Here is a 17,346-nt window from a genome sequence, read left to right as displayed (position 1 = left end):
ATTTCTCCGTTTCTCTCAAGCAGGCTCGGATACAGAGGGAGGCTATAACCAATGGAGGAGAGTGCACTTTATTATCGTATTACCTTATATGGAAACTAATTACTCTCCATGAATAAGATAGCCTACCTCCTGTATCCGACCCTGTCAAGTATTAGAGAAATAACGGAACCATACAATTGTAGATTGAGAAGAGTCGCATAGTGCCCAAGAAAAGGTTTGAATAAATAAAAGATACAAAAAAGGTTTAATTTGAAGGCATGTTCTATTACAAACACTGTTAACGAGCTTACTTGATTGGATGGCATTTCAGCAAGACCGACACAATGTGACAATTTAAGAGAGTACACGTGATGGAAATGTGGCAAGGACAACACAACCAGTTTCGATTTCTAGTAGAAAAATTGGAGCTGAATATTAAAATGTGTAATTTCATTACAACATCAAACAGGTGTTTCGTCAATCAAGCCGACAGCTATTTTGCATTCTATGACTTTTCCAAACAATAATGTATTATCGATTTAAGGAAAATGACTGACGGAAGTAAATTAGACCTTTTCGCTGTCAGGTGACGTTAACAGTACAATCTTTGTCTCTTCAACTGACTTGCTGAAAATGAAATCGCACATTTTAGTCAAAAGCTTAAATTGTTTTACTTATGAAGCATTATAGTCCACTGAAGAAATTGTTGTCTTGAACTAATTTCACAAAACCCATAATCAAAAATTTGGGTGGTATTTTAGGCAGAATCCTTACTTTTTTCTAGAGGTTTTTGTAGATTTTGAGAATTACATTGTATAGAAATAACAAAAAATAGTTTACTGAGCTAAACCAAAATACTTGAAAGCAGAATTTGAATAACTCCCTAATTTAAATAACTCCATAATTTTACCTTGTACCGTTATCTTGACTGTGAAGAGTATTGGTGATAAAAAGCTTGAAATCTTCTACAGGACTCTCATCCCATGTTGTGAGATAGATAAAACTGAACCGTGACCACAAGCTCAAACGTTTCTAAAGATTCAGAACAATGTCAATGCAGAACTTCATTTGCTTCAAAATTTATTTCGAAACAAAATGTTAAAATTCCTGAAAAGAAGAAACTTGTGTTTTTTATCGAGCACTTTGCCAGAATTCAGTTCACCTTACTGATACCATGACTTACCGGGTGACCCACGAAAAAGTTCGGACGTTTCTCGGCGTCTTGAGACCGAACAAATGTCCTAAAGTGCTTGGAGTTTTATTATTTAGAAAGTAGATATCCTAACTTAAAATCCGAGCCATTACTTTTTAAATTTGACGCACAAGTTCCCTAGTTATGAGCTTTTAAACTCAAAATTCACTTTTCGGAAAGTGTAAAAAACAGGTAGAAAAGGGGTATCAAATTAGGTATTTTTAGACGTTTTTGATATACAGTTTTTGAGAAAATTCCTTGAAAGTGCCAATTTTGATAAAAACTAGTCTTGGTTTAAACAAAAACTACTTTAAAAGGTGTTTTCAATAATTATTAATGTCATAAAACTCGTTAAATAAGTCAATTTGTAAGAGATTTTCTAATTGATTGCATTAATTTAATACCTCTTTTTTACGTGTTTTTTACACTTTCCGAAAAGTGAATTTTGAGTTTAAAAGGTCATAAGTAGAGAACTAGTTGGTCAAATTTAAAAAGTGATAGCTCAAATTTTAAGTTAGGATATCTACTTTTTAAATACCGAAATTCCGAGCACTTTGGGACATTTGTTCGGCCTCAAGACGCCGAGAAAGGTCCGAACTTTTTCGTGGGTCACCCGGTAGTACTTAAAAATATTAACAAATAAGTACATTTCAGGAATCGGTTTAGACCCTCTCAAAGCATGCACAAGTCTAACAATTTTAACAACTTTCAACTTTATACCTTACTGTCCAGAACAACCAAATATTGTTCATCAGGAGTCACCAACACTTTTTTGAAACCAACGTCTGAGAAAAAAGAATAAGAAGATTGAAAACCCTTTTGTACTAAATAAAGATTTGTAAAAATTGGAAATGTTTTTTTTTTGAAGTTGAATTACTTTGACAATCACTGTCATCTTCTTTTAAAAAAGGCATGAAATACACTTTTCTCAACAATGTCCAGAAAGAGAGGGTACCATCGGATACCTAATAGCCGAGAGGGTTAGAATAAAAATGTCCTGGGTGGAAAATTTTTAAAAAAGAGGCTAATACTGCAGAACTAAAGACAAAAAAGGGAACTTTCAAATATTTTCCTAAAAATTTATAGACCAGGAGGTTGGAATAAGTATGTCCTGAGTAGAAAATTTTCGAAAAATTAATTAGCGGGGGGACGGCTATTAGGTACCCGAAAGTAGTACATAGAAACAAGAAAACAACCTCCGTCACTTTTTTCGATCATATCGTTCAACAATATTGAATCTTCATATAAATTCCATTCGCTCATCACCGAATCTCCTAAGCTCTATAAAGAAAAGAAGTAGTTTATTTAGCAATTATTATCTCTATTGTATATTTTTTATTTCAGATGTAAATTTATATCAACATTTTCATCTATAAAATACCTGGATATTCTTCAAATTTTACTTAGAAACCAAAAGCTCTAAACTCAAGATACTATTTTCTAACCTTTTTGGGACATAAATCTGAATGAGTGCACAGACTTTGAAGAAACTGTATATTGTCTATTTTTGGAAACCTTAAACTATAGATTACCGTAGTCTGCAAAACAAGCCTTTGAAACCCTGGGTAAAGCTAAATCTGCCATCTTTAATCAGAGATTTGTGGTGGTACCAACAAAGATGTCATTGCAATGTTGGAACTTTGCTTAACATTCAACAGCGCTACATTATAAGTGTTCATTTATCCAATATTCTTGATGCATTACATTGAGCAGTGCTACCATTAGGTTACCACTTCAAAAAACTGTTCAAAAGATTCCACTTGCTGGCATTGAGAAACTGTCCCCAGGGTTTATATAAAGCACAGTGGAACCAACCTCAGGAAGGTTCGAATTTAACAAAACGTTTGAGAAGTTGCATAATACGACAAACTTACAGTAAAAAATGCCATGACTCCAACTTCATCTTTGTGATAAAATGCAGAATTGACTTCATCGTGTACCTCATTCAAGCCAAACGGTATCAACTTGATGTTTGCTTGAATCTGGAGTGGGAAAAAGAAAAAGTTTGAAACATATGCTTAGGTCTTCCACGATACTATGTTGTTAGACAGGAGCTGGGATTTGCTTTACATAGATGTTTTATAACTAATCGAGATAATATTTAAATGCTTTTAAAATTAAGTTTATGAGACTTTGGAATTCTTTTATTGTGGATGTTTTTCCGGGTGAAGTACAAGAAAAAATTGACTCTTTTGCTTAGACTCTAAAAAAAGGAGAAAATAATGAACAAGTTTGAAGAAAAAACATTAATACTAATTTCTAGCCACTAATTGACGAATATTGTTACGTACTGTTTGTGCTGCATTTTTGTCTCTTCCTTCCACAGCTGAAATTCAGAAAGGAAAATGTAATCTAAATAAATTTACCATAAATGCCATGCCTAAAACAAAAACGTAGAAGACCTCCAAAAAGGTAAAAGGATCAACATCGAAACTTTATCTACGTTAGATCATCTCTAAAACGTTACATTTCACCAAACGATGAGGAGTAAGGGGCCTGCCAAGGTATAAGCAGCTAGGTCAGATGTAATTTGTCTTTGTATCTAGAAAGAAATACTTTACCTTTAGCCAGCCCATTGAGATCAATATTCTGAAATCGGAATCCGAGGCCAGAAGCCGTGACGACTACCACTTCATGAAAACCTTTAAAGTGAAAAATATTCAAAGGAATTTAAAAAACAACTGGGATTAATATCACTGCATCTCGACCATTGGACACTGTACTAGCAGATAGGTTTGAACCTGCCAGTAAGACTTACAGCACCAGGTGGCCTTAGAACAAGAAATCCTATTTATCCTCTTAATATACGAACTGAACGTTTCCGTAACACTTTTTTTCCGTACTGCATATCTCAGTGGAATGTTCTGGGAGGTAATATACGAGATCTACCTTCAATTAAAACTTTCAAAAAAGCAATCTATGAATTTTTGAGACCCAAGCAATCTCATGTTTTTGATGTTCCTGACATTCAAGGAGTGATCTTTCTTAATCGACTTCGGGTCGGTTTCAGCCATCTCAACGAGCATAAATTTAGACATGGCTTCCGCGACACTTTAGACCCTTTCTGTGGTTGCCGAACTAACTCTGTTGAAAACACTCTGCACTTTCTTCTGCACTGCTCTATATATTCCCATGCAAGACAATCTTTGTTCGACAAACTTCAGACCCTAGGCATTATTTTTCATCCGCCACTTAACCCTCCTTTTTTCTGTCGGCTTTTATTATATGGGGATGAAAGTTTGACTTCAAATCTAAATAAATCTATTCTTTGTTCTGTTGTTGAATTTCTTAACGAAACTGGAAGGTTTAGCGGTGCTTTATTTTAGGCTTTTACCTAACAATTGTAGCTTCCTTCTCCAAGATTTTTTCTTTATTTACTTATTTATTTATTTTTTACATAGTCTAGTACCTCTGGCGATATAACGTTAGTTCCTAGCGGGGGGAAGGACTATATTTTATGTTTAAGTAATGTTTTGTAATATATGTTCGTAGTGTACACGTGTTTTTGTTTCAATAAAGAAAAAAAAAAAAAAAAATCCATGGTTTTGTTGATCGACAAGAAAACAACCATAAGCTTGTGATGTTTCTAATAAAATTGACAAACTTAAGATTTTATGATGTCCACTGCAACATTTTCATTCTGACGTCAAATAAAAACTGAACGGATGTGTTGTTAAAAGATGTAAAGATGGCGGAGAAAATTCAGGAAAATCTACGAAAACAACCGAATTCAGCATCAATTTAAGACCTTTGCAGCCCATCTGAATGTGTTACAAGTGAAGGAGGAAGATCCAAAGACACACTTGAATGTAAAAAGTGCAATCGAATCGTACACTACATTTGTTCAAAGCTCCCCGTCTATCAAATCCAGTTATGTCTAACATACAAATCGAGAGCTTTTGTCTGTCAAAACTGTGTCGTGATCACCCCTGATCTATTGGAACGGGTCAATTCATGTGAAACATCAACAGTTTCAGGATTCCGAAAGGAGATAAAAGCTTGCGAAAATATAATGAAAGCCCAGGACGTAGAAATCACTCAACTGAAGTCTAAAGACGTTAATACAATGATCAGCGAAATAAAGGATAGCTTTGAGACCAGAATGGCAACGATCGAAAAGAAGATGGAAGACATCATTGAGATAGAAAGGAGAAAATAGATCACAAAGCTACGCAGCAGTTGCGTCGAGGCAAATCGAGAAAAACATAGAAAACGTACTTCGAAGGGAAAAACAGGAGGAACGACAGATTCAATCCATGGCGTGCAATCTAATTCTTCATGGTGTTGACGAATCCACTGAAGATTCAGAGGAGTCAACCAAAATCTACGACGAAGAATATCTAAATGAAAAAGTCTTACCTAAGAAACTAAGCTTAAGGAATATAAAGATTGAAGAAACTCAAAGAATCGGAAAATTTTCGAAGGAAAAGGAAGATGAAAAACGCTATCGACCAATAAAAGTCCGATTTGCAAACGAAGAAGACAAAAATACAGTGTTAAGAGCAATCACTAAAGGAGAAAGATTACCCTTCCGTGTGACAGAAGATCTTACGAAAAGTGAAAGGAAGACAATCAAAGAGTGGTGTATGAAAGCCCAAGAAATGAACACGTCACTAAAGGATGCAAACTTTAAATTCAAAGTCAGGGGGAGCCCTAGGAAAAAACTCTATCTTAAGAAAATTGTAAACCGAACAAAGAGCGGTTCATAGAGGCCCATGTGCTCGCACGGTGGCCTGCGAACTTGTATAGCATTATTATTATTATTATTATTTTGTGTTACTCTTGGTAGGTTGAATAGAAGAATAGAAAATCAACATCCTTACCATTGCCTTGAGGGAAGAATTCAATCGAGATGAAACATTTTTTTGATCTTTCGACCGGGTCAACCAAACTCTATGGACAATCAAAACAAAATTGTAAATTATAATTCAATCTGGATTGGTGAAAGCTTGTGTTAAATAAATGCAAACCCCTTCTTTTGCTGCCCTAAATGAAAACAACGTTTATTTAGCAGTCAAAAAGCCTGAGAGCTGAATTGAATTCTAGTTTCATAGACCCTTTACCCAAGTGGTTCAATCACTTACTTTTGAAAAAAGTACTTGCTTGGATTCAATGTGGGCCAAAGATAAGCTGCCTTGTCTAAAAAATAAGAATATAATAATGTAGATCTTGAGAGATAAGAGAAGAGGAAAGTCTTAAAACGAGTAATTCTTAATCTGGACAGGCAATAGAGTAACTTAAAGGAACTACTCATTGAATAATGGTAAAAAAACTCAACTGGCTTGATAATAAGGGTTTTACCTATTGACAAAAGCAAGAAATTGGCTATCAGGAGACCAAGAAGCAGCATCAACCACAGAATCTGAAAAAAACAGATCAAAATCACTTAATATTAAAGATTTATTTTATATGAAACCAGTCATTTGTTCAAAAGCCATTGTAAAAATTTTGATCCTTCCTTGCATTGAGTTTAATCTTATGAAAATCAAGTATCTTCCCAGTTATGACAGAAACTTGAAATTTGTCGAGGTGATATCAGGATCTGGCAGGGCAAATGGAAACTACAAGTACTATCTCAATCAATGTTTGTCATGAAAATGACAAGATCAAAGCTGTCTATTAGGAAAAGTTTGCAAGAATAGCAAAGCAGAAATTCCATGGATAATCGAGAAAATTCCCAGGGGATTCAAGAAGAGGAGAGCTTGTAGTGAATCACTTGGATCTTGACCTTAGATAATTAGCCAGCAGAAAGAGAACTAGACAGCTAGACATAAAATTTTATCAACAACCAGCCAGGAAAAAATGTGTATCAACTAGCTGATGTTTACATCTACATAGTTCATTAACAATGAATATGTGTTTATACAGTTTATTGACATGAAAAATGTAGCCAATGTTTTGCTGGTGGTAACAGGATGTTATCAAGTTCCTCAAGTCTTGTGTTGGTAAAGGCTTGTGTTGCTATTGGCTAACATTACACCATTATTAATTTCATTGATAAATATTTTTATTTTTCCCAATGTTACCACTGGTTAAAGAAGACACTTACCTGCTACAAAAGTACAAATGTGTTGACTAAAAGTATCATTAAAAACCAAAACATTCTTCTCCACAGCAACTGCCATTTGAGAATTGGAAGCATGACAAAGAAAGTTTGGTGATCCGAATGTCTGAAAAAAATACAACAAAAATGATATACATGATTATTGTATCCATGAAAGATTTTTTATTTTCTTTAGTTGAGAAACAATCCTTAGTATCCATAGTAACAATCCTGGGATGCAACCGCATATGATGATTGTAAGTAAGTGAAACTTTTCAATTTTTGTAAAATACATACTTTACTTTCAATTTAGAAACAATGATGACTGTGATTAGACGAATGAAGTTATTGAATATAGCAACAAAGATGTGGCACAAAAAAGTTTAATGTAAATAAAAGTTATTTTGAACAATTCTTACATTGTGAAATCAAGTGCGTATTACTTATAGGTAATGAATCAACGGATGTACTTCCCAGCGAGAGGTCGTGGGTTCAATCCCCACTCGATTCGTCACCTTTGAGAAAACTGGGAAGTACATTAGTGCAGGATCCGTTGATTCAATTCTTACATTAGTATCCACATTATTGATACAAGCAACAGTGTCAATTTGATACAAACTTGATCCAGACTCTTGGCGTGGTCCAAACCTTGCAGTTTCTTCACCTCCGCCAAAGCCACAACTGACTTCAATATTATTCCAACCCATTATTAATCAATATCTTTTGATTCTTGTTATTTTCTTTTAATCTAAAGATAAGGTAAAAACATATACCACATAAAATTAACTTTAAGAAAATTATTCTTTAAATAACAGTGACGATCTATATTATTTTAAAAGTATCATGATTCAACATATTGACATTAAAAATGATTTACAAAGGAATTGAACTACAATAATCAAATAGAAATAATCATTTCTCCAAATTTTGTTCAATATGTTTTTCATCAGTTTCTACAAATTCCTGGACGAGTCTTTTAAATTTTTTACTGGCAGAGTACATTGAATCTTTTGTTCTGTTTGCAGGGAAAACTTGTAGATTCCGTCCTCTGAGCTGTAATTTTGTTACTTTTAATTTCAACACCTTCTCTGCTTGTAAAGGATTTGCAAACACCACATAACCATGTCCTTTTGATTTTTTACTTCTCCTATCTCTTGGAATTGTGACTCGCAATACTTTACCAAATGTTTCTAAGTAATCCCAAAGTTCAGATGGTTTTGTTTTAAATGGTAGGTTCTTAACAATGACTGTAGTTGGTGAGAATTTTACATCACTTTCTTCAACAAAAGAGCTGGCAGCTTTTCGAAGATTCAATGTTCCCATGACAAATTCAATATATAACTTTGGATCCTTCTGTTTTCCTAGGATGTTTACTTCTGATATTTTAGGTTTGATTTTGTCCATGAATATTGCTTGCCTCCGATGATCAAATTCTTTCCAAAAATCTGTTTTCAGAATAATCAACAAACCTTCAAGTTGGCCCATAACATGAAGTTTGTGAATTACTTTGTAATAACTTTTTTCAAGCATTGTTTCCTGGAAGGGATTTAAGATTTATCACTTTATAGTCCCATAATCATTTAGACAAATAATATTGTATGATGTTTTAAAAATGTAAATCTTTTGTATAAACAAGGAAAAGGGGTCCCATCCCCTAAATTGCAACCATGATACCAACACAGTTCCAACAGTTCTGATTAATGTGAAAAAGGAGCCACCCCCAACTAAATTGGTTCTGATTGATTTTCTTTAAAATTGAAATGTGACAAAATATAGTAATAAATATATAGTAATAACTAGACGGTTCCCGTCGTCGCAAACGCCGGTTAACGGTTTTGCTTGCACATCAAAATCCTTTAAAATACTATAATGTGGGTTAATGCCTGACATCATTTTGGCTTAAAATGCCGAATACAATAATAAAAATTATACTTCTAAACTTTCTACATTAGTCAAAATTTTGTGTCTGTAAGCCTCGATGATATGTCTTTTTAAGATAACGGAAGTTTGAGTTCAATGAAATGCCATAGTGACCCTGTTAAAATTATCGAGGGTACCCGTCGTTGCAGACGCCCAAAGGTGTCTGAGGTGGTGAGAGGGTTGCTTCTAGGAAAAGTTAGGTGAAGGAGAGGCTCGCGCTTTGCGATCGAGCACTGAAGGTTTTCCCATTTGTTGGCTTCACATGCGGACAGCTTAAGACCGGCACATATGCAATGCAACCAACATTGAAACCTTTTTAAATAATGTTAGACGAAGTTTAATCATCAAACAACAATGTTGGATTTTGTTGCGAGTGTTGATATAAAATAATTCGAAATCGTGCAACAAAAATGCCACACCTTTTTATTTGAAACTTTGTGACGTCGCAGTACTTTTTTATGAAATTGACGTCAGAACTTTTTTCGTTTACAAATGGCAGTGTAGAGTCTTCTCTAATCCGAGTTTTCTACGCTTGTCAAACTTAGCGCGAGACTTTTTGTATCGAAGGTGGATAGGTTTTCCAGCCGCGGCGTTCAAATTTTAGAAACCTTAACATATGATACTGGGCTAGCGTTACAGACATTTTTCATAAACTCATTTAGTATAGTATAAGATAAGTGTAAGAAAGAAGTTATAATAATAATGTTTTACAGTCCCAGGCCACCGTGCAAGCACATGGGCCTCTATAAATCGCTCATAGGAAAATGTGTTACTTTGTTTCGTTGTCAGGTTTTTTCTTTCCTGTATTTTTTATACAATTCATAATGGCGGATGGAAAGGCAAAAAGGTCTATGGGGCAGATGATGATGATGGAATCAAAGCTGTAGTATGATGAGATGATACAATTCATTGTGCAGGTGATGGAACCAACCATTGGTTCCATTTGCACCATTCATTTCATCATTGATTAATTCCAATAATGAAAAACCTGGCTGGTCATTAAAATACAAAAATAAATCAAAACAAAAATGGTACGGTAGAGTGTAGAGTAGAGCTACGAGCGGAGCTGCTTAGTTGTATTTTAATGACCAGCCAGGTCATTCATTTGAGGGCTATGCATGTTAGCTTCCACTGATGCAAGTTCGAGCCATATCGTGGGATCGGGTAACTTGCATCAGTGGACAGTGGAGGCTAACATACATTTCTGGGTCATGTTTCTGGCCAATCCCATGCGCCATGGGCTGGCCAGTTTGGGTCATGTTCAAGAATTTTGAATTTCAGAATAGTCGCCAAGTGGCCGGAAAAAACTCTGGCAACCCGGGGGGGGGGGGGTACTAGGGCAAGATGGGTTACGGGGATGCTCCGCTGGTCAGGGTACCTTTTTTAACCTCCACGAGTCCCAGGTAGGGTCGCAAAAACAACAAAATAGAAAAATCAGTCCCTCGTAGGGTGCCTATTTTTGGAAAATTTAGGGAAAAAGTAGAAATTTTGAGAAAATTCTGGAATTTTAGTCCCATTCAGGGTCAATTTTTCGCAAATTTCGAGTCCCACGTAGGGTCCATTTTTCGAACCTCAGCGGAGCACCCCCGTCGGTTGATAAGGGTAGTACCCCCCCGGGTCTGGCAATACCATACCATACTTATACCGAAGGCCATACCATACCGACCCGTATACCGTACGAAAGCATCCAGCGAGGTCCTTTTTTTAAACATCTGTTTCCCAGGCATAGCCTTCCTGGAAAATTTGATCTTACTGTTGGCCAAAAAAGTTTCAAGAATCTTATTCCTAGAAATGAAGATCTGTTTCTTCTCAAAACCTAAATTTTTAATATCAAAGTATCTTCCCTAGAAAATTTGATCTGTTTTCACAACTTTTAGAATTAAAATTTTGATATGTTCTCCCAAGCGTATAAGGAAGAGGATATCTGTTCCCCTCTCCTGGAAATTTTCATCTGTTTCCCTTGCTTTTTGTGATTGATATCTGTTTTCCCCCAGAAAATTCAATCTGTTTCCAATGCAATATCATCTTTTTTGGAAACAGATATCTGTTTCCCAATTTATTATATGTCATCTCATAGAAATATTGATCTGTTTCTCTCTGATGACGTCATCAGCTGGAGCGGGGAAACAGATAGCTTTAAGGAAAAGGTCTTTCCTAGAAAATCAGATCTATTTTCCCATTTTTCAAAAAACGCTCTCTCCTGGAAAAGGGAAACAGATATATATTTCGGGGAAATGGGCTTATTAGTCAGGCAGCTGAGGTCACATAAAAAAGTGCAGTAGCTACAAAGTTTGCGAGCAAACTTTAAACGGTTGTTTTCAATAGATACGACCTTTCTGAACACAAATCATCAACCGGACAGTTTGAAACTAATTACCGAACGCATCTGAAAATATTTTCGTATTTGATGACGTCACAAGCAAAATGAAAATTTTTATGAAAAAAAGCATGACATATTATATACCAATCGACGCGTTTTTTGACGTAGATTAAGAAAAAGGTCAGTAACTATGTCTGAAAATTTAGTAATAAAAAGTTAAAAGCTTCCAAAGTTTTGATGACGTCATATTTACACTTTCTTTAGGATCGATTTTCTCGGGTTAGGTTGAGAAATCATATATATCCACTTAAAAGTCTTCTATATCGATTTTTGAGAGCTTTCGAATGGCGGTCTTAGATTTCAATTTTGATAAGTTTGAATTTTTGATTTTTTTTTCGTCTCGGACAGGTAAAATTGACGTTACGGACATAAAGGAAAAGCGTTCTAACTTTTTATAGCAAAATTTTCAGATATGGTTACGGACCATTTTCTTATACGTTAAAAAACGCTTTGATCGGTATATAATATGTCTATGTTGGTTCTCAAAATTTTTTCAGTTAGCCTATGGGCACGCATGACACGTCATCAGGTACTAAAATATTACCGGACACGCCCGGTAAGTAATTTCAACAACTCCGGTTGATGGTTTCTAGATATTTAGGTTTTATATTTTCAATTAAAAGTGGTTTGGGATTGTTCGCACCCCGTCCAATTTTTTTGTGACCTCAGCTGCCTGTCTATATATTGTTGGCTGCTTCTGACCGTAGGCCATACCACACTACCAGTGACCAGTATACCTTAGGTTGTTGATCTTTTTTCTACAAAACAAGTGGTAGAATTCCCAGAAATGAACGCTATAAAATATAAATCAGCTTTTTCTTTGCAGACAAGTAGTTGGTATTATCTCTGAAAATCTGACATTCTTACCAAGAAAAGTTTCTGCTTTTGCTCTCTCTGGCGTGATTCTGTTCACGGTGATTCTGGTTTGTTTTGGTTCGATTTTTTTCGCGCCTTTTTCGAAAACGGGGCGTTTCGATGGGCGTATGGGCGGTTTTTCTAGTCTGGGTTCACTTTCTAAACCACCATGCCCTAAGTAACTCTGAAACTTAAATATTTTATTAAAGTTTCTTGAACTAACCAAACCATTTTACTCACAATTTGAAATTATTTTTGGCACAGTGATCTGGTGTTTGAAGTATGAAAAATCGGGGAAACTTTGACTCGTTCTTTTTAATAACTCGAGTTTTAATAGTTGAATAAAGATGGAAATTTGTGTATATAGTGCAATTGATGTACGAAATAGACTAAAATCTAAAATTTCCGAAAACTATAATAAGGTTACTTGAAACAGAGCACTTTCGTTTTCTCAGATCCCTCAAAATCCCTAGAAATCCCCTCTCAGATCCCGCAAATCGGAATTCACATAATTCCGACTGTAGTGCGTGGTGCTACAGACCTAAAATTTTGACTGTAGGACCAGATCATAAATACAATAAGGATAAAACAAAAAGTTTTTGTTGACTGATAAGTTTTTCTACAAAAATTAAAACTTATCGATATTTTGAATCCGATAGCAGATCGCTGTGTGGCTGACGGCTCTGTACCTTCACGTGTACCGTGTAACGTCAATGAATTTAGAAAATTCGTAGTATGTAGATGGGATGGATTATATTAGGCTGTTCTCGCAAAATCATGCAAAACGTATTCTCGAAAAAGTATGTAACGTAAGTAATTCTGCGACAGGGTCGGACTCAGAGGCGACCCGAAGAAGGCTGGATGCTCTAATACCTTCATCCCATTTAAGGCCGTCAAAAAAGCGCCCGATAATTTTTTGAACTGACAGCTCAAACTCTCCCCGATAATGTCATCTTATTCTGAAAATATTTTTTGCCGGTCTAAGTTATCTATGACCGTAGCTTTTTTTAGGAGTAAATCTCATAAAATTTAAGTAAAAGTTATAGGGGTGTCCTATTTTAGGCATTATTCAAAAAGAATGATGTCGTCATTAAGTGGCTATGACAAGGTACCAACGATGCTGAAATTTTAATCAAAGAGGTTATGCTTTTCACTTTAGATGCACCTTAAGAAAATTTGAGGGTGCCAGAATATCGAAAGTATATCCTACGTTGGACTACAAGAACACCCTACAGTGCAATGATATATTTCGAACAGTCAACAAAAGTAAATTCGAAAAATTCAGACATTGTCGTACAACATACGTGTCTCTAGGATGTATCTCGACCCTTGGTCTACGAATGTCATAGTTTGACCTTCCGAGCCCGAGCTACTCAGAATTATCTTTTCAGTGACAAACGTTTTAACTCATTATACGTTCGTGATATTGTAATTTTTTTTCTTCAAGACAAAGTTTTTTTAAATGCTACCTCTATTAGAAAATCAACAAAAAGATTTAGAAAGAATCACCTAAAATCAAAGAGGGCGACCCGCATTAAATCCTTAAATCTTCAAATAACGCTATAACGGTCATTTAAAACTTTTTATTTCCGACATTTTTATACTCTATGTATACAAATAAATTGGTGGAAATGGCTTGATTGAAGTGTAACGATGACATTATAAAGCGCCCTTGTCTTTTCTTCGCTTGAAATTATGTTTCCTATACTCTGCATTAAAATATAGTATATTATGGTTATTTCCACCTTTTTCGAAATTTGAAGTTCGGAAGCTAGAGAAAGTCACTTTTGGGCTAGTTTGAATTTGTTAAATGCAATAGAAAATTTCAATTTTGGAGGGGTTATAGACTTCCAAGATTACATTCTGGGCCTTATTGGACCATTCTTAAGTATAGCGTTAAAATTCAGAGTTTGTTAAAACTCTAACCTTCCCACCTAAGTTAGAGAGTTTCCAAATCATTTGAGGCTTATAAGATTTCGTGGGAATTTCCTTTTTTCTCAAATATTACGACCTTTGATTGTATGTTCGCTTGGTAATGACTGTTATGTTAGATTATTAAAAAGGAAATTCAATCTAGCATGTGGCCACCAACAAGAGTAACTTTTCCACTGGAGAACTTTTAAAGTGATCTTCTAGAATTTTCCATTGTTTTCTCAAAAATCTTTAAGTCACAGATCCTGGAATCTGGCGTATTTTATGAATGGCAAACCACGAAAATCAATCTTATTCCAACCGATGACTTATCGACTCACATAATTAATAAAACATTGTGGTTTCGGCCATATCAGGTTCTTTTCATAGAAATCATAGGTTTTAACTTTGTTAGCTCATCATTGCATGGTTGTTGTAATTCAAGCTATATCTTATTTTAGGTTATATTATCAGAGTTTTTATTCACCCGTATGTCGTTCTTGGAAATTTGACATGGGAAATATCTCAAAAAAGAGGCTTCATCGAATTTTGCCCATAACAACCTTCAATACTTAGTGGTCCAGAACATTTGAAATTCTTTTCCGTTTATCAGTCCTTTCCCAACACAATACAATATCACCGTGCTCTGTTTAGTTTTGATAACCTGTGATTCATTTCGGTAGTGTTGATGGCCTGTCCGGCCGGTTCTAAACATTTATAGAAATGCTTGCTTGATACTACATTGCATTGGGTAGGTTAAGTTATAAGTTCTCATCGTAGGTTGTTAATCTGATGAATGGAACCAACTTTGTTTTTATCATTCTTTAAAATTTTTGATAGTAAAAGTGACGTACTGTTCGAAGACTTTTTTTCAGCGTCCTTGCTTGAAAGAATGTGCACAGGTTACATTTCCCTTGTAAATTGAATATAGAGCACGTAACAAATGCACGAATGCTATGAAAAAATTGAGCTAAAACTTTGTCCTCGTCAGTTGGAAAATCATATTAACACCCTTCATAATTCGAATATTTCACTAATTTACACCCCCTTCTCACAGACCCGGTGGGATTTTTTCAGCCAATGAGGGTAAAAATGTTGGACCAAAACTTGATGGGGATTGATATTTCCATGTTTTTTAATGGCTGAGAAATTTGGTATTCCATCGTTTTCGAGCCAGAAAATTCAGTGGGGATGGAAAAAGTACCTCAATATTTTGCAGCGTGGGTTTGCTTATCTGATTATTTTCAGCGGTGGTAAAAATTAGAGCATAATTTTCCACTGCGGACGATATTTTGGCTAATTTTTCCAGTGAGAAGGGTTCCCAGAGTGGGTTTGTGAGAAGGGGATGTCTAATTCGAAGAATATTCTTGATCCTTTAATAAAAGTTAAGTTATAACTCTGTATTATAAGAGGAGTAAAGGCAAATTTAAGAGGCGAAACGTTTGCGGTTTTCAACTGATAATAAGAGTAAGAAAAAATTTATTCGAAAGTTAGATAGAAGTGTTATATAAAAAGCAAATGAAATGTCGATAAGACAGTCATTTTGACCACCACATCATGATAAAAGGTGACCAAAGAATATGAGGCCACACTAACAAATAGTACATAGTGTTTTCTATAAGAAAGATATACAGAATGACAATCATGACAAATTCTATATTTGTGTCAACATTCCCTCGTACTTAAAGATTGGACTGAAAATCGTACTTCGTTTTGATCAAATAGGAATATTACGGTAGCCAATGCTAGAAAAATCATCAAATTTCTTTTCTGTTGTCCTCATACATAATATTTGTAAGTGACCAACGTGAGCATTATTAGAACTCACTAATGACGTTGGTGAATATTTTTTACTAAGGATCTCAGGATTTAAAAGCTCAAACTTGCTCCAAAAAGGCTTGGAATATAGAAGCCATCTAACCCCTCCAAAATCGAAATATTCAATAAGAGAAAGTGGAAGTGCTAAAATAGCAATTCTCACCCGAACTTTAAATGCTAAAAGATTTAGAATACACTAAAATTTCAATACATTTCGACCATGATTGTATTTGATAGTTTTTCTAAAATAAAGCTATGTCTAACAAACGCTATAGAGGAAGCAACCCAAACCTCTATCAACTTTTGAGTATATTAATTATATGAAAGAGCTTTAATTTGAAGTAACTAGAGTTTAGGTTTGATCCCAGTAGCCATCATAACTAATTCTTCGACTTTTTATACCTCAAACAAATCTTAGTTAGAGACTTGAGAAATGTATTCATGTTTTACTTTTTTCAAAATAACAGTGTCAATATTCTGAGAGGTCATATCTCCACGTTAAGAAAATGCTTAAAATCTTTAAAATCTTTAAATTCTTATAAACTGCATAGGGAGCGTGTTGAGAGAAAATTTACCGTACAACCCCATTTGATTTGATTTGATCTTTTTTTCGTTTGTTGATGAGTTTGAAGATATGATTTTATATTTGGTGATGATGATATAGTGTATGGTGGATGATGTGATTATCATTGTTGGTAAATTCAATTTTTCTGGGTTGACAGAAGATAGAGTCGATATTTTACGTGAGCCTAGTAATCTAGGAATTATACAGAGGCTTTTTGCGGTACCATTTTCACGGGACCCACCCTAGCGATGAGCTAAATATAATTTGTTAGAATTGAAGCATCGATTGAAAGATGGCAAGGAAGGTAGCATAGTATTGTCCAACATATTTTACATCACAAAGCATCATAAACATCATTTTTTTGTTACTCGGGGCAAGGCACTCTCCAATGGCTGCATGAGGCTACGCCCCTTAATGTAAATGTTTTTTAGGTTTTTTCGAAGAAAAAAAAAACCTTCTATGATTCTTTATATCGCTTACAGGGGTACAATAAGCTTTAGGACATGTTTATGACGATAATCGACAAAGACTTGCATAACTAAACAATCTGTTGACGGTACAGAGTGATTAAAATTGTGGTCAAAATCTAGCAAAATAATATATTCGCGTGACTTAAAGCGTATCCCAAATGAGATATTCACCATCACTTAAAACTGATGATCAATGCAATTGCTTTGGATGGT

The 17,346-nt window shown here is 35.0% G+C and overlaps 1 protein-coding gene across 1 annotated transcript in view; it reads right to left on the bottom strand.

Annotated features, from left to right (window-relative positions):
- The window catches only part of LOC136798324 (kinetochore-associated protein 1-like), a 45,471-nt gene extending 37,510 nt beyond the window's left edge, over nucleotides 1-7,961 (bottom strand). The window contains exons 1-13 of the mRNA XM_067054917.1: nucleotides 7,784-7,961; nucleotides 7,221-7,341; nucleotides 6,473-6,533; nucleotides 6,256-6,310; nucleotides 5,995-6,064; nucleotides 3,733-3,813; nucleotides 3,463-3,497; nucleotides 3,046-3,153; nucleotides 2,368-2,452; nucleotides 1,892-1,956; nucleotides 890-1,011; nucleotides 552-606; nucleotides 291-389 (exon numbers count right to left, since the gene is read on the bottom strand). Coding sequence (XP_066911018.1) covers nucleotides 291-389; nucleotides 552-606; nucleotides 890-1,011; nucleotides 1,892-1,956; nucleotides 2,368-2,452; nucleotides 3,046-3,153; nucleotides 3,463-3,497; nucleotides 3,733-3,813; nucleotides 5,995-6,064; nucleotides 6,256-6,310; nucleotides 6,473-6,533; nucleotides 7,221-7,341; nucleotides 7,784-7,921 — 1,095 coding nt within the window. The 5' untranslated portion in view covers nucleotides 7,922-7,961. The remainder of the gene's footprint in view (nucleotides 1-290; nucleotides 390-551; nucleotides 607-889; nucleotides 1,012-1,891; nucleotides 1,957-2,367; nucleotides 2,453-3,045; nucleotides 3,154-3,462; nucleotides 3,498-3,732; nucleotides 3,814-5,994; nucleotides 6,065-6,255; nucleotides 6,311-6,472; nucleotides 6,534-7,220; nucleotides 7,342-7,783) is intronic.
- Between the last annotated feature and the right edge of the window lie 9,385 nt (nucleotides 7,962-17,346).

Source organism: Clytia hemisphaerica, unplaced genomic scaffold (genome assembly GCF_902728285.1).
Source record: "Clytia hemisphaerica strain Z4C2 unplaced genomic scaffold, Clytia hemisphaerica genome assembly, whole genome shotgun sequence".
NCBI classification, from domain to species: Eukaryota; Metazoa; Cnidaria; class Hydrozoa; order Leptothecata; family Clytiidae; genus Clytia; species Clytia hemisphaerica.
The sequence above is the reverse complement of the archived record's forward strand: the minus strand, read 5'-3'. Positions and strand labels throughout refer to the sequence as shown.